Here is a 27,153-nt window from a genome sequence, read left to right as displayed (position 1 = left end):
ATTGCTATTATTTATGATGTTTTTATCCATAATAATGCATTTTGGAGTAATTCTAATGCCTTTTCTCTCATAATTTACAAGGAACACACCAAGAGGGAGAATTCCGACAGCTGGAATTCTGGAACTAGAAAAGCTATGTCAGGCCACCTATTCTGCACAACTCCAAATGAGCTGAAACTTTACAGAGAATTTTTATGAATTATTTGAGGAATATTGGAGCCAATAAACACCAGAGGGGGGCCACCAGGTGGGCACAACCCACCTGGGCGTGCCAGCCCCCCTAGCACTCCCTGGTGGGTTGTGGCCTCCTCGGCCCTCCTCCGGTGCCCATATTTTGGTATATAAGTGGTTTTGACCTACAAAAAATAAGGAGAGGACTTTCAGGACGAAGCGCCGCCGCCTCGAGGTGGAACTTAGGCAGGAGCACTTTTGCCCTCCGGCGGAGCGATTCTGCCGGGGGAAACTTCCCTCCGGGAGGGGGAAATCATCATCATCATCATCACCAACAACTCTCCCATCTTGGGGAGGGCAATTTCCATCAACATCTTCACCAGCACCATCTCATCTCAAACCCTAGTTCATCTCTTATATTCAATCTTGTTACCGGAACTATAGATTGTTGCTAGGGGTGACTTGTAGTGTAGATTACACCTTGTAGTTGATTACTATATGGTTTATTTGGTGGAAGATTATATGTTCAGATCCATTATGCATATTAATACCCCTCTGATCATGAGTATGTTTGTTATTTGTGAGTAGTTACCTTCGTTCTTGAGGTCATGGGATAAATCATGTTGCAAGTCATCATATGAATTTGATATGTGTTCGGTATTTTGATAGTATGTATGTTGTGATTCCCTTAGTGGTGTCATGTGAACGTCGACTACATGACACTTCACCATATTTGGGCCTAAGGGAGTGCATTGTGGAGTATTAAATAGATGGTGGGTTGCGAGAGTGACAGAAACTTAAACCCCAGTTTATGCACTATTCCGTAAGGACCAATTGGATCCTAGAGTTTAATGCTATGGTTAGAATTTCTTCTTAATACTTTTCTCGTAGTTGCGGATGCTTGCAGGAGGGTTAATCATAAGTAGGAGGTTTGTTCAAGTAAGAACATTAACTAAGCTCCGGTCCACTCACATATCAAATTATCAAAGTAGAGAACACAAATCAAACCAATATGATGAAAGTGACTAGATGAAATTCCCGCGTACCCTCAAGAATGCTTTGCTCATTATAAGAAACCGTTTTGGCCTGTCCTTTGCCTCAAAAGGATTTGGCTACCTTGCTGCATACTTGTTACTATTATCGTTACTTGCTCGTTACAAATTATCTTTCTATCAACTAATCGCTACTTACAATCTCAGCACTTGCAGACACTACCTTACTGAAAACTACTTGTCATTTCTTTCTGCTCCTCATCAGGTTCGAAACTCTTACTTATCGAAAAGAGCTACAATTGATCCCCTTTTCTGGTGCCGTTGCCGGGGAGTGAAGCGCTTCTGGTAAGTGGAATTCGTTAAGAAAACATTTATATAGTGTGCTCGAAATTATTGTCACTTGTTACTATGGAAAATAATCCTTTGAGGGGTATGTTCGGGGTATCTTCACCTCATCCAGAGCCACAATTAATTACCCCTCTACCTACAACACCTATTGAAAATATTGAATACTAGTTGACCTGTTGCGCCAAATGGCGCAGAGACCCACTAAAGCCATGTTGTCGATGAAAATAGTTTCATTTTGCAAGGACATATTCGATATTGGTAATATAAAGACCATGTGTTAAAGTCATGCTATATTGAAAATATGTTTATCATGCTAAGAAATCTGAGTTAAAAAATCTATAACATGCATAGACCAACGAAGGAAGCATTTTTAGTTAAAAATATGGTTATCATCATGAGAAATCTGAGTTTGAAAAAAAACATGTTTGTATATGAAAGCATAGGTATTTGAAAGGTCCAGGAACAATTCTTTATGTGGCCCGTTCGGAGTCCGCACCTGCATCCATCGTGCCTATTTATCCCCGTTACTTCCTCAGTTCCTCATTTGGGCGAGAGAAGCATACTCAACTGGTGAGATTTCTCTTGTCCTATTATTTCGGATTTCTCTGCACGCATGGTTACACATATGGCCCATTACACCAACCACCACAATGTCCATTTCAAACACAGTGTTTTGAAAATTAAATTGTGTTCTACCATGGAGGAACAGTCCAGACTTGAAACAATAGATGTAACTACTTTACCAATTCAAACTCTTTAGCAACCATTTATGATTATGATGTCTAATGGCACAAGGTGTCAATTTAGACTAAAGAGTTGTTTGAAATGTGTTTCATTTGTTCTTTACAAGTGCTAGATACAATTTCACTGCACATAAGAATTTTGAAGCTCGATTAAAAAGGTAATTTCATTCATACAAACCATAACTAAACAACATGAATGTATCCTAATACAAAAGCAAGCAACGGACTGGTAATAGGTAGGCCTGTTTTAGAGAGATTGTGGTAAATTACAGTTCATTATTACACGCAAAATGCTTTTGCTTCGGAGCAGAACACTGTTCTATCTTTTTCTTCATATCCTTTTCTTCTCAGAGCTGGTGTGATGCCTTGCTCCTATTCATGGATCTTGACCTACAATTTTTGAACAAACTAAATTAGTTATTTATTCAATGGGAAATCTGAAGTCGGGATTACTTCGCCAATATCGTTAGCAAGTTTATGAGGGAAAAGAAAGCAATGTAACTTCCAAAAGCGAATGTAAGAATGAAGTACATAGTAGTGTAGCTGGGAAAGTAGGAACATGAGCTGCGACATGTTTCAGAAAAATGGTCGAGGTTCCCTGATCCTAGTAACATGAGCTGCGATTATTTTGCCAGGGACTCATGGCTGTATATAACTTTCACAAGCAACATCCCATATGTGACAACCTACCTTCGATCACAAAGCTATATGATCTATATAATGGAGAAAAATGGAGCTTTCGATAACTTGCATACCTATTTTTCCCAAAGCAAAGCTAAGAATGAAGTACACAGTATTGTAACTGGGAAAGTAGGAAAATTAAATCATATACTCTGAAACATATTGTAGAAAGAGAAGCGTGAAGCACACTTCCTTGAAATTTGGACACAATCGGACATTCATTTTTGTTGAGCCTGCTATATATCTATGGGGAAGCATGGATAAGAAAAGATAGAAATTTAGAAAATGTATGCAAATTCATATATATTTTTCTAAAATCGCATGGAAATGTGTGGGTCCACTTGGTCTATCAGGACGGTGTATTTCGAAAAAGCAAGTCAGGCAACTAATAGTTTGGATAAAACCTCTATAGATAGTAGAAAACAACTTCCAACGATTCGACTGTACAGACTAAGAAGTTCGCCAGGAAATGAGAAGAGCCAGCTAAAAAGTTACAGAAGAAGCACCTGAAATAAAATAGTGGCAGTTAGTTTGGCAAGAAACCTGCATATATTTGAGTGCAATTCGCATCCTCTGGGCCATCGTTCTCACGCATTTTTTCCTACTAAGTAGAAAGCATATATAGAGTATGAAAAGGGGATACAGATTACACAACAAATAGTAGTTTCAGAGCTTTAGAAGGCCGTCCAGTTTTAGATAGTATGCTTTCACCTATGCAGAACTGGATGCTGTACTACTTATTTTAGAGTCAAGACATATTTCAATCTCTAAAAGAAACCTGACACGAATCATCTGCTACTCTAGAAATTAGATTTATCACGGCTAACCAACATGGAATGATCATCTGACTTTCTGGCTATACTAAAGTGTAAATATTTGGCAGGTATAGACTCGTTCAAGTTGACTGCAAAAGCAAGGAAGGTTGCTGTAGCTAGATAAATGACTTGTTCAAGTTGACTACCAGATTTTTATTAGGAAGTGGATGCCTACTAATAGCGCATCTCGGGGAATCACAGTGAGAATGGAAGGCCTGGAGAAATGCAAAACGGCAAGGTAAAATTCAGACATTGGCATAGAAAGAAACTAATAGGAAAACATGCACCATCAATCACTCACCATAAGGTCAGCAACTGGACAATAGTTGAGCTGCAGTGGATGGTTACCAAGTAATGAACGGAAGGAAAATCACTACAAAATAACCATGAGAGCACCAAACTATCTGCAAACATGAAGGCCCTTTCTTGGATTAGACAGGACGAGTACGCCATGATAATCCAAAGAACAAAAAGATGAATTTAAATTTATAGAGCAATGCTAGGAAGATATTGTCTTGAAGAACGGAAAGTAAGAAAACAATAAAGCAAGCAACGAACCTACAAAAAATATCCTCCAAGTTTTGCGTGAAAATCCATCGAATATATCCTTGATCTCATATTTGTCTCTGTCGAGGTACTCTACAGGAAGGTTCTCCAAAAAAATAGCGTAAAGTTGTTTTTCCTTTTTGAGAATTTGATAGCAAACCTGCAATGTATCAAAAAGGGATTAGAAATGATAATAAAAGAAATCTCTACTATTTTATAGTCGAAGAACATGCTTCAATCGACAAAAATACAAAAACATTGAAATTTGATGGTGTAAGGAACCTGCAGTGATATACTGAGCCATAAACTACTTTGCAATGATATACTGAACCATAAACCTGAAGCTCTACTTTGATGCCAATAAATTTATAACTGGGAAAGTAGGAAAATGAAATCATATACTCTAAATCATATTGCAGAAACAGAAGCGTGAAGCACGCTTCCTTGAAATTTGAACACAAGTGAACATTCATTTAGCATACGGAGGTAGCATAAACTTAAGCAAGACTATTTAATTGATCATGGTACATGGTGGATTTTTTATAATTGATATTCGGCTGGAAGTGGATAAGTTCTGTAGATATTCGGATGCTCACTTTCAGTAGTCAGATAAATCGACCTGATTTCCCAGCTTAGACGTTTCAGACATGTCTCACAATATGATGTGACCATGGGTTCAATCCCATGTTCAATTATGTACGAAGAGAGGCCCCATTTGGAAACATGTAAGCACAATCAAATGGCTGGGCACATAATTCTATTTACAAAGCTATTTGCAGGTTTGAATGCATTGCAGCAAGATGGCATGATAATCTATAGTAACCAAGAATGTTCGAAAAACACGACAGAAAATCATAGCAGAGGAACTGAGCAAACCAGTTAAGCGCGATATGTAAGATATGACTCACATGATGGAACAAGATGCATGAATGGCAAGTAAATACTACTACCACATGATGTAGAGAAGGAGAGCACGGCGTTTTAAGCATATAGTAATATGAATGGAGCTCACGGGAATATGGCGCGATGACTGGCAGTCTTCACTTCCTGTAAAACAATTATGATTTCCATCAGATAAAGGAGAAAGCTACTTACAAACCTACAGTAGAGATGCTACATAATGTAAGCTCAAAAGAACACAAGCTTTCAAATTAATGTAATGAACAGGCCAAGACTCTGCACCTATCATCATCACAACTATGGACATACGATGTGCTGTGTATTTTTAGATCTTTCATTCAAATAATTTGTAGCACTGGCAAACATACAAAGGCTTACCCATGTTATTTCAGTCTTATGACTTTTACTTTAGCAGAACACTAATTTGGTCAATCTTGGTAGAAGAGCACCGAAACAATTTTAGGAGCATCCATTAAGAAAATAGTAACAATAGCAGCACAGTCAGGCATATAAATTGGTGAGTAAAACATATCTTCTTTGGATTATTCTACGAGGATAGATAATAAAACTTCACCTGTCATGTCCTTTTTCAGCATAGTGCCAATATATACTTCAAAAAAGCATTGGACTACCATATTGTCTAATATATTCTGGGATCCCTGAGGAACGTGGTCTTCTATGTCAGATCTGCACACCTCAAGTTTAAAAATACAAATATTAGCAAAGTAAAATATGAGTGAGGAGGAAGTGAGGGAGAGAAAGAGTGGAGCACCTAGTTCACCGCTGGCCTGCATCGCTCGAGCCACCTCCAACAGGCACGTGTTGTTCTCCTTGTACTCCAGATGCACGAGACATCCATTGGAGGAGACATGAGCTCCTGCTTCCTCTTGCCTTCCCACACTGCTTGTTCACCTCGAGCTCCTTGCCCGGCGGGGGGTGGAGGCAGAGGTGGCACCTCATGGCGCAGAGGAGACGACGACGCGGTGGCGCGACAAGTCGACCCGCCGGCCACCGGCAGGTGCGCGAGGCCTCACCCTGCCCCTTACCCCCACCCGCTGTTGCTTGCCTTCCTCACCGGCCTCCACCCTCCCCTTGTCGTTTCATCCTACCCCCCACCCGCACCGCGAAGACCCTGCCGGCGCTGCTCCCCCACGACGATACGTTCGATCTGGATCGACGGTGACATGGAAGAGGACAGGAGGAGGTAAGCAGAGGAGAAGGTCGGCGGTGGATCAACGACGACGTGGTAGAGGAGAGGAGGAGGCGAGTGGAGAGACAAGGCCGGCGGCTGCAGGTGAGGAGAGGATAAGGGAGAGAGAGGGAGGGGTGTGGCGGCTTGTGGGGATGGAGGGGAATGAGAAAGGGCGCTAGGGTTTGTTTGGCGGGTCGGGTGGGCGTGGGGCGAGAAGCAGGCGATTGGGTGCGGAGCGTGCTGAGCTCATTGGGCAAAACCTGGTGCACCGGGAAATAACCAACCCAGCCAACGAGCGCCCGGCGTGAACCCACTCGTCATTAGACAACTAAAACAACTGCGAGGTATAATTCGGGTTTGATCGCAAGGTAAAGATCTGACGGTCCAGATATGTTAGAAAGTCAGATCCGATGGTCGACGAAGGCCCAATCGAAGGAGCCTTCTGGAGGAGAGTTGGCTAGCCTCTTTATTAATTTAAATGAAATTCCTTCGGGTATGATAGAACAACTGCTAGCTAATCCTTATGCAGGAGATGGAACTGAACATCCCGATATGTACTTGATATATGTGAAACAAATTTGTGAATTGTTTAAGCTTGTAGGTTTACCTGAAGATGAGGTGATGAGAAAGGTTTTCCCTTTATCTTTGAGGGTAAAAGCATCAACATGGTATAGGCTATGTGATGATATTGGATCATGGAATTGGATCGTCTGAAATTGGAGTTTCACCAAAAAAATTATCCTATGCATCTAGTTCATCGTGATCGGAAGTATATCTATAATTTTTGGCCTCGCGAAGGAGAAAGTATCGCTCTAACTTGGGGGAGGCTTAAGTCAATGTTGTATTCATGCCCCAATTATAAGATCTCAAGAGAAATTATTATCCAGAATTTCTATGCTTGGCTTTCTCGTAATGATCAAACCATGCTTGATACTTCTTGTACTGATTCTTTTATGAAGAAGACTATTGAATTCCGGTGGGATCTTTTAAAAATAATTAAACGCAACTCTTAAGATTGGGAACTCGACAAAGGTAAAGAGTCAGGTATCAAACTTAAGTATGATCGTGTTAAATCTTTTATGGATACCGATGCTTTTCAAAAGTTTAGCACTAAATATGGACTTGACTCTGAGATAGTAGCCTCCTTTTGTGAATCTTTTACTACTCATGTTGAACTCCCTAAAAAGAAGTGGATTAGATATCAACCACCTATTAAAGAAGAAATTAAAGAACCGGTACTAGTTAAAGAATAAACTATACTTTATAATGTTGATCCAGTTGTTCCTCCTGCTTATTTTGAGAAACCTCATTTTCCTGTTAGGATAAAGGAACATGCTAAAGTTTCAACTGTGGTTAACGAAAGCTCTGTTAGAACACCTAAACTAGATGAACAAATTAGAGTTGAACCTAATATTGCTATAGTTAAAGACCTCTTGGAAGAAGATGTGGAAGGGCATGCTATCTACTTTTGTGAAGCAGGTGCTACAATTGCTAAACCTAATGGAAAAGATAAACATAGACCTATTGTTGGCATGCCTGTTATTTCAGTTAAACTTGGAGATCACTATTATCATGGTTTATGTGACATGGGTGCTAGTGTGAGTGCTATTCCTTACAAGTTGTATCAAGAAATTAGGGAAGACATAGCACCTACAGAGTTAGAATACATAGATGTCACTATTAAACTTGCAAATAGAGACACCATATCACCTTGTGAGATTATTAGAGATGTTGAAATCTTGTGCGGGAAAATAAAATACCCTACTGATTTTCTTGTTCTTGGTTCCCCACAAGATGACTTTTGTCCCATTATCTTTGGTAGACCTTTCTTGAACACCGTTAATGCCAGGATAGATTGTCAGAAACAAACTGTGGGTGTTAGCTTTGGTGATGAGTCTCATGAGTTTATTTTTTTCAAGTTTAGTAGAAATCATCATGAAAAAGAATTGCCTAGTAAAGATGAATTAATTGGTCTTGCTTCTATTGTTGTGCCACCTACTGATCCTTTAAAACAATATTTGCTAGATCATGAAAATGATTTACATATGCATGAAAGAAATGAAATATATAAGATTTTCTTTGAACAACGTCCTCTGCTTAAACACAATTTACCTATTGAAAACTCTTGGAGGTCCTCCTCCACCTAAGGGTGATCCTGTGTTTGAATTAAAACATTTGACAGACACTTTGAAATATGCTTATCTTGATGAAAAAAGATATATCATGTTATTATTAGTGCTAACTTATCAGAACATGAAGAAGAAAGATTATTGAAAGTTCTAAAGGAAGCATCGTGCTGCTATTGGATATACTCTTGATGATTTTTAAAGGGCATTAGTCCCACTCTATGTCAGCACAAAATTAATATGGAACCTATTGCTTAACCCGTTGTTGATCATCAACGCTGGTTAAATCCGAAGATGAAGGAGGTGGTAAGAACGGAAATATTAAAACTTCTAGAAGCAGGTATAATGTATCCAATAGAAGATAGTAGATGGGTAAGTCATGTTCATTGTGTGCCTAAGAAGGGAGGTATAACTGTTGTTCCTAATGACAAGAATGAACTTATTCCACAAAGAATTGTTACAGGCTATAGAATGGTAATTGATTATAGAAAATTAAATAAAGCTACTAGAAAAGATCATTACCCTTTGCCTTTTATTAACCAAATGCTTGAAAGATTATATAAGCACACACACTTTTGCTTCCTTGATGGATATTCTGTTTTTTCCCAAATACCCGTTTCTCAACCTGATCAAGAAAAGACCACTTTTACTTGTCCTTCTGGAACCTATGATTATAGACGTATGCCTTTGGGTTTATGTAATGTACCTTCTACCTTTCAAAGATGTATGACTGTTATATTCTCTGAATTTTGTGAAAAGATTGTTGAGGTTTTCATGGATGACTTCTCTGTTTATGGGAAGTCTTTTGATGATTGTTTAAGCAATCTTGATCAAGGTTTGCAGATATGCGAACAAACAAATCTCGTCTTGAATTGGGAGAAATGTCACTTTATGGTTAATGAAGGCATTGTCCTGGGTCATAAATTTTTTGAAAGAGGTATTGAAGTGGACCAAGCTAAGGTTGATGCTATTGAGAAAATGCCATGTCCTAAGGACATCAAAGGTATTCGTAGTTTCCTTGGTCATGCTGGTTTCTATAGGAGAATTATTAAAGACTTCTCTGAAATTTCTAAGCCTCTTTCTAGTCTCTTGCAAAAGGATATTCTTTTTGTTTTTGATGATGATTGTCTTAAAGCCTTTGAAACACTGAAGAAAGCCTTAATTTCTGCACCTAGTGTTCAACCAACTGATTGGAACTTGCCTTTTGAAATTATGTGTGATGCTAGTGATTATGTTGTTGGTGTTGTTCTAGGACAAAGAGTTGATAAGAAATTGAATATTATTCATTATGCTAGCAAAACTCTAGACAGTGCCCAAAGAAATTATGCTACCACTGAAAAAGAATTCTTAGCAGTGTTGTTTGCTTGTGATAAGTTTAGACCTTATATTGTTGATTCTAAAGCAACTGTTCACACATACCATGCTGCTAATATCTTATGGAAAAGAAAGATGCTAAAGCTAGACTTATTCGTTGGGTTCTCTTGTTACAAGAATTTGATTTGCATATTATTGATAGAAAAGGAGCTGAGAACCCCATAGCTGATAACTTGTCTAGGCTTGAAAATGTGCTTGATGACCCACTTCCTATTGATGATAATTTTCCTGATGAGCAGTTAGCTGCAATAAATGTTGCTAATGGTACTCCTTGGTATGCTGACTATGCTAATTACATTGTTGCTAAATATTTGCCACCTAGCTTTACATATCAACAAAAGAAAAAAAATCTTCTATGATTTAAGACATTACTTTTGGGATGACTCACATCTTTATAAAGAAGAGTATATGGTATTATTAGACGTTGTGTACCTGAACATGAACAGGGACAAATCCTACGGAAATGTCACTCCGAGGCTTATGAAGGGCATCATGCTGGAGATAGAACTGCTCACAAGGTATTGCAGTCTGGATTTTATTGGCCTACTCTCTTCAAGGATGCTCGCAAGTTTGTTTCATCTTGTGATGAATGTCAAAGAATAGGTAATATCGATAAGCGTCAAGAAATGTCTAAATTATTCACTTGTTGTTGAACCATTTGATGTTTGGGGATTTGATTACATGGGACCTTTTCCTTCCTCTAATGGGTATACACATATTTTGGTTGCTGTTGATTATGTTACTAAATGGGTGGAAACTATTCCAACTAGCAGTGTTGATCACAACACCTCTATTAAAATGCTTAAGGAAGTTATTTTCCCTAGGTCTGGAGTCCCTAGATATTTAATGGCTGATCGTGGTTCACATTTTATCCATGGTGCTTCCCGTAAGATGCTTGCTAAGTATGATGTTAACCATAGAATTGCATCACCCTATCATCCTCAGTCTAGTGGTCAAGTTTAACTTAGCAATAGAGAAGTAAAATTAATTTTGCAAAAGACTGTCAATAGGTCCACGAAGAATTAGTCTAAGAAATTAGATTATGCACTTTGGGCTTACAGAACATCATATAAAAATCCTATGGGTATGTCTCCTTATAAAATGGTTTATGGAAAAGCTTGTCATTTTCTTCTTGAGTCATAACATAAAGCATTTTGGGAAGTTAAAGAACTCAACTATGATTTCAAACATGCTGGAGAAATGAGGTTATTTGATATAAACTCATTAGATGAGTGGAGAACCCAAGCTTATGAAAATGCAAAGCTATTCAAAGAAAAATTTAAAAGATGGCATGACAAAAGAATTCAAAAACGTGAGTTTAAAGTTAGAGAATATGTTCTTTTGTACAACTCTCATTTTAGATTCTTTTCAGGGAAGCTCCTCTCGAAATGGGAAGGCCCATATGTCATCGAGGAGGTTTACCAGTCTGGTGCAATAAAAATAAATAATTTCAAAGGCACTAACCCGAAGGTTGTCAACGGGCAGCGAATAAAGCATTATATCTCAGGTATGCCTATTAATGTTGAAAGCAATATTATCCAAACTTTGACACAGGAAGAACACATAAAAAAGTCCTTCCGGAACACTCCAGAATCGTCAAAATAAGGAGGTGCGAGATACGGTAAGTAAACGGACTTCGAAAAATCTGCAAAAATATTTTTTTATCAGTTTTGGAATATTTTAAAAAAAATAGAGAAACTCCCAGGAAGCGTCCCCTGACGGCACAATACACTAGGGCGCGCCAGGCTTGCCTGGCGCGCCCAGGTGGGTTGTGCCCACCTGGGACACCTCCCGTACTCCTTTTTCTTCCATGTACTTGCCCTGCAAGATTGAAAATCTATATATACTTATCGAACCTGTTAACCACTGTATCCCGGAGGAGTCCTCTGTTCTCTTTTCTTGCTGTTTTCTGACAGATATGTTGGGCCACTGCCATGGAAATCCGAGGACAAGATCTCTCCTTCACCACCACCATTATCTTCTTCACCACCAAAAGGGGAATTGAGTATCGGGTATGGGCACTCCCCTTGGCTTCTGCCAAGCTTGGGGAGGTGCCCCGGTATTGTATCACCCCACTACCCTTTTGCTTTTATTTATCGTAGTTCAATCTTTTGCTTTTAGATGAAATACAATTTAGTTCAATCCTTTCTTATTTGAAAGTTTGCTTAGTGATCTATCCTTGTAATCGTGTGCAAGTTATATAATAAAGTTAGTTTTAGTTTTTGCTTTCTTTACTTTCATGTTGCAAATAAAGAAAAGAAATAGTAAAGAAAAGAAACAAGAAAGAAAGAAATGAAGAAAGGATAGAGATAATGAAAAGATTATATTGGCTGATAAGCCGGTTCCAAGGGTAATCATAACTTCAAGCATAAATCGGAAGCCCCCGTGTAACCAAAAAACTTATTGAGGAAAAAACGACAGAGGCCCTGCTTTAGCAGGGATGCCAGTTTATTATATTGATCATAATATATACATTCTCAAAAATATGTACATCAGAAGAGCCTGTGGCTCAGGTGTAATAAGGACGAAGATGAGCAATATTCCACGGCCGGTGAGTCTCTTCCTCCGACTTACGTGAGTCTTTGTGCTCTCGAACATCGATAAGGTAGTATGACATGTTGTTCAGATTCTTGCTGACCACAAAGGGTCCTTCCCAAGGTGGGGATGATACGTATCCGTCGTATCTACTTTTCCAAACACTTTTGCCCTTGTTTTGGACTCTAACTTGCATGATTTGAATGGAACTAACCCGGACTGACGTTGTTTTCAGCAGAATTGCCATGGTGTTATTTTTGTGCAGAAATAAAAGTTCTCGGAGTGACTTGAAAATCAATGGAGATTATTTTTGGAATATATAAAAAATACTAGAAGAAAGATCCACGTCATGGGGCCCACACCCTGTCCACGAGGGTGGGGGCGCGCCCTACCCCCCTGGGCACGCCCCCCTGATGCTCCACCGGCGTCCACCTCGACTCCATATATTCACTTTCGGGGAGAAAAAAATCAGGGAGAAGGATTCATCGCGTTTTACGATACGGAGCCGCCACCAAGCCCTAAACTCTCTTGGGAGGGCTGATCTGGAGTCCGTTCGGGGCTCCGGAGAGGGGAATCCATCGCCATCGTCATCATCAACCTTCCTCCATCACCAATTTCATGATGCTCACCGCTGTGTATGAGTAATTCCATCGTAGGCTTGTTGGACGGTGATGGGTTGAATGAGATTTATCATGTAATCCAGTTAGTTTTGTTAGGGTTTGATCCCTAGTATCCACTATGTTCTGAGATTGATGTTGCTATGACTTTGCTATGCTTAATGCTTGTCACTAGGGCCCGAGTGCCATGATTTTAGATCTGAACCTATTATGTTTTCATCAATATATGAGAGTTCTTGATCCTATATTGCAAGTCTATAGTCACCTATTTATGTGTTATGATCCGTTAACCTCGAAGTGACAATAATCGGGATACTTACCGGTGATGACCGTAGTTTGAGGAGTTCATGTATTCACTATGTGTTAATGCTTTGGCCCGGTACTCTATTAAAAGGAGGCCTTAATATCCCTTAGTTTCCAATAGGACCCCGCTGCCACGGGAGGGTAGGACAAAAGATGTCATGCAAGTTCTTTTCCATAAGCACGTATGACTATATTCAGAATACATGCCTACATTACATTGATGAACTGGATCTAGTTCTGTGTCACCCTAGGTTATGACTGTTACATGATCGATCGCATCCGGCATAATTCTCCATCACAGATCCAATGCCTACGAGCTTTTCATATATTGTTCTTCACTTATTTACTTTTCCGTTGCTACTGTTACCATCACTACAAAACCCAAAAACATTACTTTTGCTACCGTTACCTTTTTCCACCGTTATCACTAGTATCATATTACTTTGCTACTAAATACCTTGCTCCAGATATTAAGTTTCCGGGTGTGGTTGAATTGACAACTCAGCTGCTAATACTTGAGAATATTCTTTGGCTCCCCTTGTGTCGAATCAATAAATTTGGGTTGAATACTCTACGCTCAAAAACTGTTGCAATCCCCTGTACTTGTGGGTTATCAAGAACATTTTCTGGCGCCGTTGCTGGGGAGCATATCTCTATTCTTTGAGTCACTTGGAATTTATATCTGCTTATCATTATGAAGAACTTGAAAGATGAAAGAACCAAAATTTTCCCCTCAACTACGAGGGGAGGTAAGGAACTACCATCTAGCTCTGCACTTGATTCACCTTCTGTTTTGAGTAAGCTTGCGACACCTAAACCTGCTTCTGCTATTAATTCTAATATGTCGCATGTTATTGATGATGCCACTTCTGCTTTGCATGATACTTATGATGCAACTACTTCTATGCTTGATACTACTGTGCCACTAGGTGAATTTCTTGATGAACAACTTGTCAGGGCTAGAGAGAATGAAATTATTGAACCTGATAATATTAATGAAAGTGATGATGAAGATTCTCCCCCTAGATATGAATTGCCTGTTGTTCCTGAGGGTTATGTTATGGATGAAGAAACTGCTAGAGACTTTCTTGCCTGCAATGATAGAAGTGATCTTAAGAAACTATTAGCTAAGCTTAAAGAAAAATCTCTGAATGCTAGAATGAAATATGACCCTGCTTATGCTACTTCACCTATCTTTATTATTGATAAGGATTATGATTTCTCTATTGATCCTGAGTTAATTACTTTGGTTGAATCTGATCCTTTCTATGGCTAGGAATCTGAAACTGTTGTGGCACATCTTACTAAATTAAATAATATAGCTACCCTGTTTACTAATGATGACAAAACTCGATATTATTATATCCTTAAATTATTTCCATTCTCATTAAAGGGGGATGCTAAGATATGGTTTAATTCTCTTGATCCTGGTTGTGTGCGTAGTCCCCAGGATATGATTTACTACTTCTCTGCTAAATATTTCCCCGCTCATAAGAAACAAGCTGCTTTAAGGGGAATATATAATTTTGTGCAAATTAAAGAAGAGAGTCTCCCACAAGCTTGGGGGAGGCTTCTCCAATTACTTAATGCTTTGCCTGATCATCCTCTCAAGAAAAATGAAATACTTGATATCTTTTATAATGGACTAACCGATGCTTCCAGAGATTACCTAGATAGTTGTGCTGGTTGTGTTTTCAAGGAAAGAACTGTTGATCAAGCTGAATTACTATTGAATAATATGTTGACTAATGAAAATAATTGGACACTTCCTGAACCAACTCCTAAGCCAACTCCGAAGAAAAGGGGTATCCTATTTCTCAGTCCTGAAGATATGTAAAGAGGCAAAGAAATCTATTAAAGAAAAAGGTATAAAAGCTGAAGATGTTAAGAATTTACCGCCTGTTGAAGAAATACATGGTCTTAATTCATCACCTATTGAAGAAACACATGGTCTCGATAACCCGAAACAGGTAGTAAAGGTAAATTCTCTCTATAGATATGATAAAGCTGAAATCCCTCCTGCTAAGTTTGCTAGCCAATGTTTGGATGAATTTGATAACTTTATGGTTAAGCAAGAAGATTTGAATGCTTATTTTGGTAGACAACTGAAACATAATGCTTATATGATTGAACACTTGAGTGATTATATGGCTAGTGTTAAAGGTGAACTTAAACTCATTAGTAAACATGCTTCTATGGTTACCACTCAAGTAGAACAAGTACTTAAAGCTCAGAATGATTTGCTCAATGAATTGAATAGTAAGAATAATGACTTTGCTGTTAGAGTTGCAAGTAGAGGAGGTAAAGTGACTCGGGAACCTTTGTATCCTGAAGGCCACCCTAAGAGAATTGAGCAAGATTCTCAGAGAAATAACATTGATGCACCTAGTCCTTCTAAGAGGAAGAAAAAGAAAATTGATAGGACTTTGCCTGCTGTCGGATCACAGGTTTCGGCAAACCCTTGAGGTTCGAACACTGGGGTGCGCACGAAGGTTTTCTCCCTATCGATCCACGCCCTAGCTCTCTAAGATCTCGCAGATGAACTCAATGAACTCACAACATAGAAAGATACAAGATTTATACTGGTTCGGGCCACCATTGTGGTGTAATACCCTACTCCAGTGTGGTGGTGGTGGATTGCCTCTTAGGCTGGTGAAGAACAGTTACAAGGGGAAGAACAGCCTCCTGAGGTTGAGGTGTTCTTGTGCTTGGTGGACTTGTGATGAGGTCGATCCTCTCTTGTTCCCCCCTCTTGTTGCCCTTTCACTGTGGTGGCTAGTTCTACTTATATAGGCCCTGGTCCTCTCCCCAAATATTGAGCGGGAAGGGAGCCAACAACGGCCAATTCGAAAGGGGACAGCTAGTACAAGTTATCCTGACAAAAGGTGGTCTTCGCCTGCCCAAGGCTCCGGTGATGACGCCGTCTTGGGCTCCATGGTGACCTCTGTCCTGCCATCCTTCTGGTCTTGGTCTCGTTGCACCAATATGGAAACCTTTGCTTGATGCCTCGGTACTCCGCGCCTGCACTTTCTCCCTTGACACCAAAGAGGAAACAAGGACACTGCGCATGCTGGTGCCCGCCTTGTCTCAATCGTCATGGCTCACGTCACACGGACCTCGTGAGGTTTGCCTTGCCTTGATCTCTCCGCCCCTCGTGAGCCTGTCGGGCGAGGCCGCTCCTGAGGAGGTCTTGCATCGTCCGCCTCGCGAGGCTTGGCCCCTTGCGAGGGTCTTGAATGCCTTGTCGATGAAGATGGGCCGTACAGACCTGCCAGCCCAGCCATGTCGTGGGCCGTAGGCAGGCAAGTCTGGGGACCCCCGTTCCCAGGACGCCGACACCTGCTTCTAGTGAACCTGTTATTGACACACCTGAGAATCCCAATGATATTTCTATTTCCGATGCTGAAACACAATCTGGTAATGAACATGAATCTAGTGATAATGTTAATGATGATGTTCATGTTGATGCTCAACCTAGCAATAATAATGGTGTAAAAATTGAACCTGCTATTGATCTTGATAACCCACAATCAAAGAATCAACGTTATGATAAGAGAGACTTTGTTGCTAGGAAGCACGGTAAAGAAAGAGAACCATCGGTTCAGAAACCCATGCCTTTTCCTCCTAAACCATCCAAGAAAAAGGATGGTGAGGATTTTGAGCGCTTTGCTGAAATGATTAGGCCTATCTTTTGCGTATGCGTTTGACTGACATGCTTAAAATGAATCCCTATGCTAAATATATGAAGGAAATTGTTACTAATAAGAGAAAGATATCGAAAGCTAAAATTTCCACCATGCTTGCTAATTATACTTTTAAGGGTGGAATACCTAAGAAACTTGGAGATCCAGGAGTACCAACTATACCATGTTCCATTAAAAGAAACTATGTTAAAACTGTTTTATGTGATATTGGAGCTGGTGTTAGTGTTATGCCTCTCTCTTTATATCGTAGACTTGATTTGAATAAGTTGACACCTACTGAAATATCTTTGCAAATGGCTGACAAATCAACTGCTGTATCTGTTGGTATTTGTGAGGATGTGCCTGTTGTGGTTGCAAACGTTACTATTTTAACAGACTTCGTTATTCTTGATATTCCCGAGGACGATAGTATGTCTATTATTCTTGGAAGACCCTTTTTGAATACTGCAGGGGCTGTTATTGATTGCACCAAAGGCAATGTCACTTTTCATGTTAATGGTAATGAGCATACGGTACACTTTCCGAGGAAACAACCTCAAGTCCACAGTATCAATTCTATTGGAAAAAATCCAACTATTACTATTGGAGGTTTTGAATTTCCTCTTCCTACTGTCAAGAAGAAATATGATATTCTTATTATTCGGGACATGCATATCCCCGTTGAGGTAACCTAGTGTTATTCGAAATTTCTCCGGTTTCATGTGATTCGGAATGAGTTTGTTAACAAGACTTGATCAACCTTGTTAGTGTATTCCTTTTGATAAACATGAGATAGATGAAGTTAGAAAACACAACTCTCTGTACCCTCTCTGTTATTTATATTAAATAAAGCAAAATTAGTATTTTTCTGTCTGTTTTCTAAATTATCCATACAATAAAAAATACCCCAAAAATAAAAGTTCTCCAAATGCTCTGAAAATTAAATATGATTTTTTCTAGAATATTTGAGAATATCTGGCACCGAAAACACAATAGGGGAAGCAGTCACGTGCCCACGAGGGTGGAGGGCGTGCCCACCCCCCTGGGCGCGCCCCTACCTCGTGGACCCCATGTGGGTCCCCTCCACTTATTCCAGCCACCACACACTCCTTCCTCCCAAAAAAATCACTAGCCAGCTCAAACCCAAGTTCTTGCTCGTCTTGCTGCCATTTTCGATCTCCTAGCTCAAAGCTCCATTCACAAAACTGCTTTGGGGGATTGTTCTTTGGTATGTGACTCATCCAATGGTCCAGTTAGTTTTTGTTCTAGTGCTTTATTCATTGCAAATTTTTGCTGCTTAGGTGACCCTGTTCTTGAGCTTGCTATATGGTCAAAAGTAGTTTTAATGCATGATATAGTCTCTAGGCACTTGTAGGAGTAGTTGCTATCAATATTGTTTAGTTTGGTTCACTTCTATTTTGAGTTACTAAAAATTTCAGAAATTTTTCAAAGGAAGAAATATGTTTAGGAAAATGTACCAAGGTGGTTCTTCAAGGAAGCAAGGACCCAGGCCCATAATACGCGATGCGGACGTGGAACCACCAAGAGACGCTCAAGTGCGGCCTTGTGAATGAACCTATTATGTTTTCATCAATACATGAGAGTTCTTGATCCTATCTTGCAAGTCTATAGTCACCTATTATGTGTTATGATCCGTTAACCCCGAAGTGACAATAATCGGGATACTTACCAGTGATGACCGTAGTTTGAGGAGTTCATGTATTCACTATGTGTTAATGCTTTGGTCCGGTACTCTATTAAAAGTAGGCCTTAATATCCCTTAGTTTCCAATAGGACCCCGCTGCCACGGGAGGGTAGGACAAATGATGTCATGCAAGTTCTTTTCTATAAGCACGTATGACTATATTCGGAATACATGCCTACATTACATTGATGAACTGGAGTTAGTTCTGTGTCACCCTAGGTTATGACTGTTACATGATCGATCGCATCCGGCATAATTCTCCATCACTGATCCAATGCCTACGACCTTTTCATATATTGTTCTTCGCTTATTTACTTTTCCGTTGCTACTGTTACCATCACTACAAAACCCAAAACATTACTTTTTCTACCGTTACCTTTTGCCACCGTTACCACCTTTACCGTTTGCCGGCCGTCCAAATAGAGCATGATAAGGGCTCTTGATTTTCACCACTTCAAAGGTCAAGGTCTCTGATCTATAGTCGTGATCATCTCCAAAGGCAACTTCCAGAGCTATCTTAGCAACTGGGTATGTCGACTTACCAGGCACCACACCATGAAAAACAGTGTTTGACAGTTTAAGATTTTTATCTATCAATCCCATGCGCCGGAAAGTCCCATAATAAAGAACATTGATGTTGCTCCCTCCGTCCATGAGCACCTTGGTGAATTTATATGCTCCAACCTGAGGTGCAAACACCAAAGCTAGATGACCCAGATTATCAACCAAGGGCGGGTGATCTTCCCGACTCCACACGATGGGCTGCTCAGACCAGCGCAAATAACGGGGAACCGCCGGTTTCAACGGAGTTCACCGTCCTTTTATAAAGCTTCTGATCCTGCTTGCATAAACTTGTGGTGAAGACGTGGTACTGCCCACTATTCAACTGTTTTCTGGTTACTCTGATACCCAGACTGCTGCTGCTGATTCCCCTGACCTGACTGTTGATGGTAACCCCCCTGATTACCTTGATTTCCTCGATTACCTTGATTGCCTTGGAATTTAGAGCTTGAACCGCCACCGCCGTAACCTGGACCCTGAGAACCTGAGCCACCACCAGACCCATGGTTGCCTTGAAACAGATTTGAATTTTTGAACTCCTTCATGATGAAACAATCCTTCCAGAGGTGATTGGATGGTCTCTTTCGCGTACCATGTCTTGGGCAGGGCTGATTCAAGAGCTGCTCAAGATTAATGCCTGATCCTCCGGTCTATGGGGGCGGTCTGCCCTTACGACCCTGGCCATTATTCTGTGCATTGGTATTTGCCACAAAGTCCAAACTATTATCGCCTTTGCGCTTACCATTACCTCCCTGATTTGCCGGATTATGCTGCTATCCTTTGGTGTTACTGCTCTTCTTTTCCTTTCCCGGTTTATCATCGCCAGACCCGGGGTCCTTGGTGTCGTCAGAGTCAGGATACTTAACCAAAGCCGCCATGAGCATCCCCATGTCATTGCAGTGACGTTTGAGCCGTCCCAACTTCTGCTTCATGGGTATGAACCGACAATTGTTCTCCAGCATCAACACTACTGAATCGACGTTGATGCGATCTGATGAGTGCAGGATTGTTGAGACCCGACGCACCCAATGGGTTGTTGACTCACCTTCCTCCTGAACACAGGAGGCTAAATCCACAATTGACATAGGCTGCTTGCATGTGTCTTGAAATTCTGGATAAACCGGGCTTTTAACTCGGCCCATGACCCGACGGAGTTGGCAGGGAGCCCTTTCAACCAAGTGCGGGCTGTTCCCTCCAACATTAGAGGGAAATATTTAGCACATGCCGCATAGCTAACATCTAGCAACTCCATGGCCATATCATAGCTCTCGATCCATGCTTCGGGAGGCAAATCAGCTGTGTAGTTAGGCACTTTATGGGGACCCTTGAAATCCTTGGGCAGACACTCATTACGTAGAGCCGGCACTAAGCACGGCATGCCCAAATTCCTGAAGGTTACGCCTGGCTCGACCGAAGTTGTCAGACGAATCAGCGAAGGTTGACGGGCCGCATACTGCACCGCTAACTCGGCCTCTCGACGTGCTCTACCTTGGTCCACTACATTCTGAGCATCAGCACCACCGCCTGCCAGGTTATGCTCACGGGGCGGGTTATAGTTCTGTGCACTGCTTAACACAGCCGGTTCATCTTTATGCCTGCTGTAACTCCGGTTTGGGCGAGGGTGGAATGAATCCTTTCACGACTGTAAGAATAAGCTTGCTGTTGAACCAACGCCGTCTGCAACAGCTCTCTAGCTCTTTGGGTTTCAACCGCCACTGGAGACTCGCCTTCAACTGGAAGGGCCGCCAATTATGATGCTGCTGCGATCATGTTATCCAACGGATTAGAGTAGTGACCCGATGGTGTTTGCACATGTTGCGGTGGGACATTGCTCTGTCGAGGCGGGTCCATGGCACGCGGCTGAACCGGCGCTCCTGTCCCAGGCGCTTCAACCCGCTCTACCACTAGTGGGTGATACGTCCATTTTGCATCATGCTTTTATATCTATATTTATTGCATTATGGGCTGTTATTTCACATTATGTCACAATACTTATGGCTATTCTCTCTTATTTTACAAGGTTTACATAAGGAGGGAGAATGCCGACAGCTGGAATTCTGGGCTGGAAAAGGAGCAAATATTAGAGACCTATTATGCACAACTCCAAAAGTCCTGAAACTCCACGGAATACCTTATAATAAAGAATGAAAAATCCTCGCCAAAGATGAAGACCAGGGGGCCCACACCCTTCCCACGAGGGTGGGGGGCGCCCCCCTAGGGCGCACCCCCTACCTCGTGGGCCCCCTGGTGGCTCTCCGATGACCATCTTCTCCTATATGAAGTCTTTCATCGAGAAAAAAATAAGAAGCAACCTTTCGAGACGAAACTCCGCCGCCACGAGGCGGAACCTTGGCGGATCCAATCTAGAGCTTCGGCAGAGCTGTTCTGCCGGGGAAACTTCCCTCCCGGAGGGGGAAATCATCGCCATCGTCATCACCAACGCTCCTCTCATCGGGAGAGGGCAATGTCCATCAACATCTTCATCAGCACCATCTCATCTCAAAACCCTAGTTCATCTCTTGTATCCAATTCTTGTCTCCAAGTCCGGGATTGGTGCTAGTAGGTCACTAGTAGTGTTAATTACTCCTTGTAGTTGATGCTAGTTGGTTTAATTGGTGGAAGATCATATGTTCAGATCCTTCATGCATATTATTACCCCTCTGATTATGAACATGAATATGCTTTGTGAGTAGTTACGTTTGCTCCTGAGGACAAGGGAGAAGTCTTGCTATTAGTAGTCATGTGAATTTGGTATTCGTTCGATATTTTGATGAGATGTATGTTGTCTAGCCTCTAGTGGTGTTATGTGAACGTCGACTACATAACACTTCACCATTATTTGGGCCTAGAGAAGGCATTGGGAAGTAATAAGTAGATGATGGGTTGCTAGAGTGACAGAAGCTTAAACCCTAGTTTATGCATTGCTTCGCAAGGGGCTGATTTGGATCCATATGTTTCATGCTATGGTTAGGTTTACCTTAATACTTTTGTTGTAGTTGCGGATGCTTGCAATAGAGGTTAATCATAAGTGGGATGCTTGTTCAAGTGAGAATAGCACCCAAGCACCGGCCCACCCACATGTCAAATTATCAAAGTACCGAACGCGAATCATATGAACGTGATGAAAACTAGCTTGACGATATTCCCATGTGTCCTCGGGAGCGCTTTTCCTTATATAGGAGTTTGTCCAGGCTTGTCCTTTGCTACAAAAAGGATTGGGCCACCTTGCTGCACTTTATTTACTTTTGTTACTTGTTGCTCGTTACAAATTATCTCATCACAAAACTATATGTTACCACTTATTTCAGTACTTGTAGAGAATACCTTGCTGAAAACCGTTTATCATTTCCTTCTGCTCCTCGTTGGGTTCGACACTCTTACTTATCGAAAGGACTATGATAGATCCCCTATACTTGTGGGTCATCAAGACTCTTTTCTGGCGCCGTTGCCGAGGAGTGAAGCGCCTTTGGTAGGTGGAATTTTCTAAGGAAAAATTTATATAGTGTGCTGAAATTTACTGTCACTTGTTACTATGGAAAGTAATCCTCTGAGGGGCTTGTTCGGGGTATCTTCACCCTGACCAGTAGAGCAAAGAGTTGCTCCTCAACCTACTGAACCTATTGAAAATGAATATGAAAATGAAATTCCTTATGAGTATCCTTCGGGTATGATAGAAAAACTGCTAGCTAATCCTTTTACAGGAGATGGAACAAAACATCCTGATGAACACCTAATATATGTGGATGAAGTTTTTGGATTATTTAAGCTTGCAGGTATACCCGATGATGTTGCTAAGAAGAAGGTCTTCCCTTTATCTTTGAAGGGAGACGCATTGGTATGGTATAGGCTTTGTGATGATACGAAATAATGGAACTCTAGAAGATTGAAATTGGAATTTCATCAAAAGTATTACCCTATGCATCTTGTTCATCGTGATCGCAATTATATATATAATTTTTGGCCTCGCTAAGGAGAAATCATCGCTCAAGCTTGGGGGAGTCTTAAATCAATGTTATATTCATGCCCTAATCATGAGCTTTCAAGAGAAACAATTCTTCAAAAAAATTATGCTCGGCTTTCTGAAAATAATCGCACCATGCTCGATACTTCTTGTGCTGGCTCTTTTATGATGAAGACTATTGGATTTAGATGGGATTTATTGGATAGAATTAAATGCAACTCTGAAGATTGGGACCTCGACAATGGTAAGGACTCAGGTATGACACCTAAGTTTGATTGTGTTAAATCTTTTATGGATATCGATATTTTCCGTAAGTTTAGCACTAAATATGGACTTGATTCTGAGATAGTAGCTTCTTTTTGTGAATCTTTTGCTACTTATGTTGATCTCCCTAAGGATAAGTGGTTTAAATATCATCCTCTCATAGAAGTAAAAGTAGCTGCACCTATTAAAGTTGAAGAAAAGACTGTCACTTATAATGATCCTATTATTCCTACTTGTTATGTTGAGAAACCACCTTTCCCTATTAGGATAAAGGATCATGCTAAAGCTTCAACTATGGTTCGTAAAAGCAATATTAAAACATATACACCTCCTGAGCAAGTTAAAGTAGAACCTAATATTGCTATTGTTAAAGAGCTCTTGTCTGATAATATTGATGGGCATGTTATTCAGTTCTGCGGTGAAACTGCTAGAATTGCTAAACCTTGTGCTAAAGATAAATATAGACCTGTGGTAGGCGTGCTTGTTATTTCTGTTAAAATAGGAGAACATTGTTATCATGGCTTATGTGATATGGGTGCTAGTGCTAGTGTTATACCTTATGAACTGTATAAAGCAATCAAGCATGAAATTGCACCTGCTGAGTTAGAAGATATTGATGTCACAATTAAACTTGCTAATAGAGATACTATTTCAGCAGTGGGAATTGTTAGAGATGCTGAAGTCTTGTGCGGGAAAACTAAATATCCTACTGACTTTCTTGTTCTTAGTTCCCCACAAGATAGCTTTTGTTCCCATTATATTTGGTAGACCCTTCTTGTCGGTGTTCTGGGAACGGGGGTCCCCAGACTTGCCTGCCTGCGGCCTGCGGCGTGGCTCAAGTGGGGGCCCAACGCGGCCCACCTTCATCAGCTCAAGCTCAAGACCCTCGCGGGGCGGACGACCGGAAGCTTCCTCAGAGGCAGCCTCACCAGGCAGGCTCGCGAGGAGGCGGAGAGATCAAGGCACGGGTACCTCGCGAGGAGCCCGTGATGCAAGCCATGACGATCGAGACCATGCGGGCGCCGGCCTGCGCAGTGTCCTTGTTTCCCCTTTGGTGCAAAGGGGGCAAGCATAGGCCAAGGCATCGGGCAAAGGTTACCATTCCGGTGCAATGAGACCAAGACCAGTAGAGCGGCAGGACGGAGGTCACTGTGGAGCCCAAGACAGCGTCATCACCAGAGCTTTTGGCAGCCGAAGACCACCTTTGGTCAGGATAACTTGTACTATATGTTCCCCTTCAAAATGGCCAATTGTTGGCGCTCTTACCGCTCATTATTTGGGGAGAGGCACAGGGCCTCTATAAATAGAGCTAGCCACCACAGAGTAGAGACATCTAGAAAATGGCGAGAGCAGAGAGAGAGAGAGAGAAGCGACTGAACTCACCCTAGCAGTTCATCGCACCAGCTTAAGAACACCTCTCGCGAGGCTGTTCTTCCCTTGTACTGTTCATCATCAGCCCCTGAGGCAATCCACCACACCACACACTGCAGTAGGGTTTTATACCACAACGGTGGCCCAAACCAGTATAAACCTTGTGTCCCTTGTGTTGTTCGTTGTTTGTAGTTTAGATCACGTGAGGAGATTGGACGTAGATCGGTAGGGGAGAGATCTCCGCGTGCACCCCAATGTTTGAACCTCAAGGGTCTGTCGGAACCCGAAATCCAACATTTGGCGCGCAAGATAGGGGTGCGCCGGAATCCTTCTTCCGCTGTTCGCGTGTGATTTTCCGTCGTGTCCATGGCTGACGCTCGTCGGGCTCGCGCCGAGCGCCGGGCTGCTCTCGCCACCCGCGTCGCCCAGACGGCGCCCGTCGGCGGACGTCCTCGTCGTTCCCCGTCGCCTGCCACCAACGCCGCCACCGGCCCAGCGGGGAACGAGCAGCAGGCCTCCTCTCAGCATCCTTCGGTGCGGCGGGAGGGCCGCACCGCCACACCGTCGCTGACTCCAGCCGCTTCGTCGTCCCACACCCGTCGCGCCACCACGGACGCGCACGCCGCGCTGCTCCTGGCAAGAGAGCTCCTGCACTACCACCCCGTCGACGACCTCTATGAGGACTGGCTCGCCCGCATCACCGAGCTCGTCAGCGCCGCAGGGGGCTCCCCCTTGCCGCCCCTCTCGCTGCCTCGCCCTCCATTCCGCGCAGGAGGCAAGGATCAGGAGGTGCCTCCACCACCTCCTCCCCAAGAAGGCGCCCTGGCTTCAAGGCGCACAGCCCCAGGGCGAGACCGTTCGCGTCCGGCGCCTGCGCAGCAAGAAAGGAGCTGCCAAGAGATCCCTCGCCCCAAGAAGGTGCTCGCGCGCTCCCAGCGCCGGCGCGCCAAGATCGCGTCCCTGCACCTCCACGCCAAGACCCCGCGCTGCTCCAAGCGGCGACACGCGGTAATCCCCAGGAGCAAGCCCAGTACCAGCAAAAGGCACCGGTGGCCATAGCAGGCTGCCACGCCCTCACCCCCGAGCTACGCGGCATCGCATGGCCAGGCAAGTTCAAGCCTGACCTGCCCCCTCGCTACGATGGCACGGCGGACCTGACGGAGTTCCTGCAGCTCTATGAGCTATGCATCGAAGCCGCCAACGGAGACGAAAGGGTCATGGTGAACTGGTTCCCCATGGCGCTCAAGGACGGGCCCCACACCTGGCTCCTGAACCTGGCTCCTGGCACAAGCTCCTCCTGGGACGAGATGTGCACTCGCTTCATCACCAACTTCCAGGGCACTCGCGACTGGCCCCCGGCCGTGAGCGATCTGCGACGCATCAAGCAGCAGCAAGGGGAAACCCTACAGAAATACATCCAGCGCTTCAACAAAGCTCGCCTCAAGATCCCCAAGGTGACTGAAGAAGCCATCATCTCGGCCTTCTCCGATGGCGTACGCGACGTCAAGATGAAGGAGGAGCTAGAAATCCATGAAGACCTGTGCACATCCCTGGAGCTGTTCAACTTGGCGACCAAGTGTGCCAGGGCTGAGGAAGGGCGCCTTTCCCTCCTCGAACTCCCGGCTGCCGACCTAGAAGAGAAGAAGCCCAAGGCCAAGGACGTGAAGCGCAAGGGGCCTGCCGTGCTTGCAGCGGAGCCAGACACCAAGCGAGGCAGGGATCAGCCCGAGTCATCCAAGGGCAGCCGGTACCGTGTGTACCACGACCTCCACACCTACAACACCAACGAATGTCAAGAGCTCAGGGCCGTGAGAGATGGACGTGTTGGCCGATGCCTCGAGCGCAACGACAGGGGCTATGGCCGAGGAGGAGGAAGAGGTGGCGGACGATGGGAAGACCGTGGCCCTCGCCAAGGGTGGCGTGACCGACGTCGCGAGGATCACTGGCAGGACCAGCCTCGCGAGGGAGGCTGGAGAGGTCAGCCCCGTGAGGATCGCCCGCACGGCAATGCAGGCCTTCCCCCTCTGCCGCCACTGCCAAGGAGGAACGAAGACCAACATCAAGACGAGGGACCTGGGGGCTTCCAGGAGCCGCACGCAATCGCTTGCATCTTGGGTGGCGCGCAGGCCCCAGCCTCACAGCGCATCTTCAAGCGTTTGCTCGCGAGGTGAATGCAGTCCTCCCCAAGCTTGAGGCCACGCGCCCTCTCAGGTGGTCTGCGTGCGCTATCACGTTCAGCTCAGCGGATCAGCTCAAGTGCGCGGC

General features: G+C 42.9%; 1 protein-coding gene across 5 annotated transcripts; it reads right to left on the bottom strand.

Moving 5' to 3' along the window:
* Window positions 1–2,379: 2,379 nt before the first annotated feature.
* Window positions 2,380–6,604, bottom strand: LOC125544023 (uncharacterized). Of its 5 annotated transcripts, XM_048707548.2 has the most exons (8): window positions 5,969–6,604; window positions 5,771–5,883; window positions 5,309–5,343; window positions 4,309–4,456; window positions 4,052–4,154; window positions 3,897–3,965; window positions 3,340–3,441; window positions 2,380–2,644 (listed from the first exon to the last, which is right to left on the bottom strand). In XM_048707548.2, the coding sequence occupies exons 2-7, from the start codon at window positions 5,829–5,831 to the stop codon at window positions 3,342–3,344; spliced, it is 516 nt and encodes a 171-aa protein (XP_048563505.1). In that variant the 5' UTR covers window positions 5,832–5,883; window positions 5,969–6,604; the 3' UTR covers window positions 2,380–2,644; window positions 3,340–3,341. The 5 variants fall into 5 exon arrangements, with proteins under 5 accessions (XP_048563505.1, XP_048563504.1, XP_087403336.1 ...); XM_048707547.2 differs by having other exon boundaries at window positions 2,380–3,441; XM_087547210.1 differs by lacking the exon at window positions 3,897–3,965 and having other exon boundaries at window positions 5,969–6,602.
* Window positions 6,605–27,153: the final 20,549 nt, after the last annotated feature.

Source organism: Triticum urartu, chromosome 3A (assembly GCF_056163025.1).
Source record: "Triticum urartu cultivar PI428250 chromosome 3A, HENAU_Tu73, whole genome shotgun sequence".
Lineage (NCBI taxonomy): Eukaryota > Viridiplantae > Streptophyta > Magnoliopsida > Poales > Poaceae > Triticum > Triticum urartu.
Note: the sequence above shows the minus strand (reverse complement) of the source record. Positions and strands in the feature narration are given on the sequence as shown.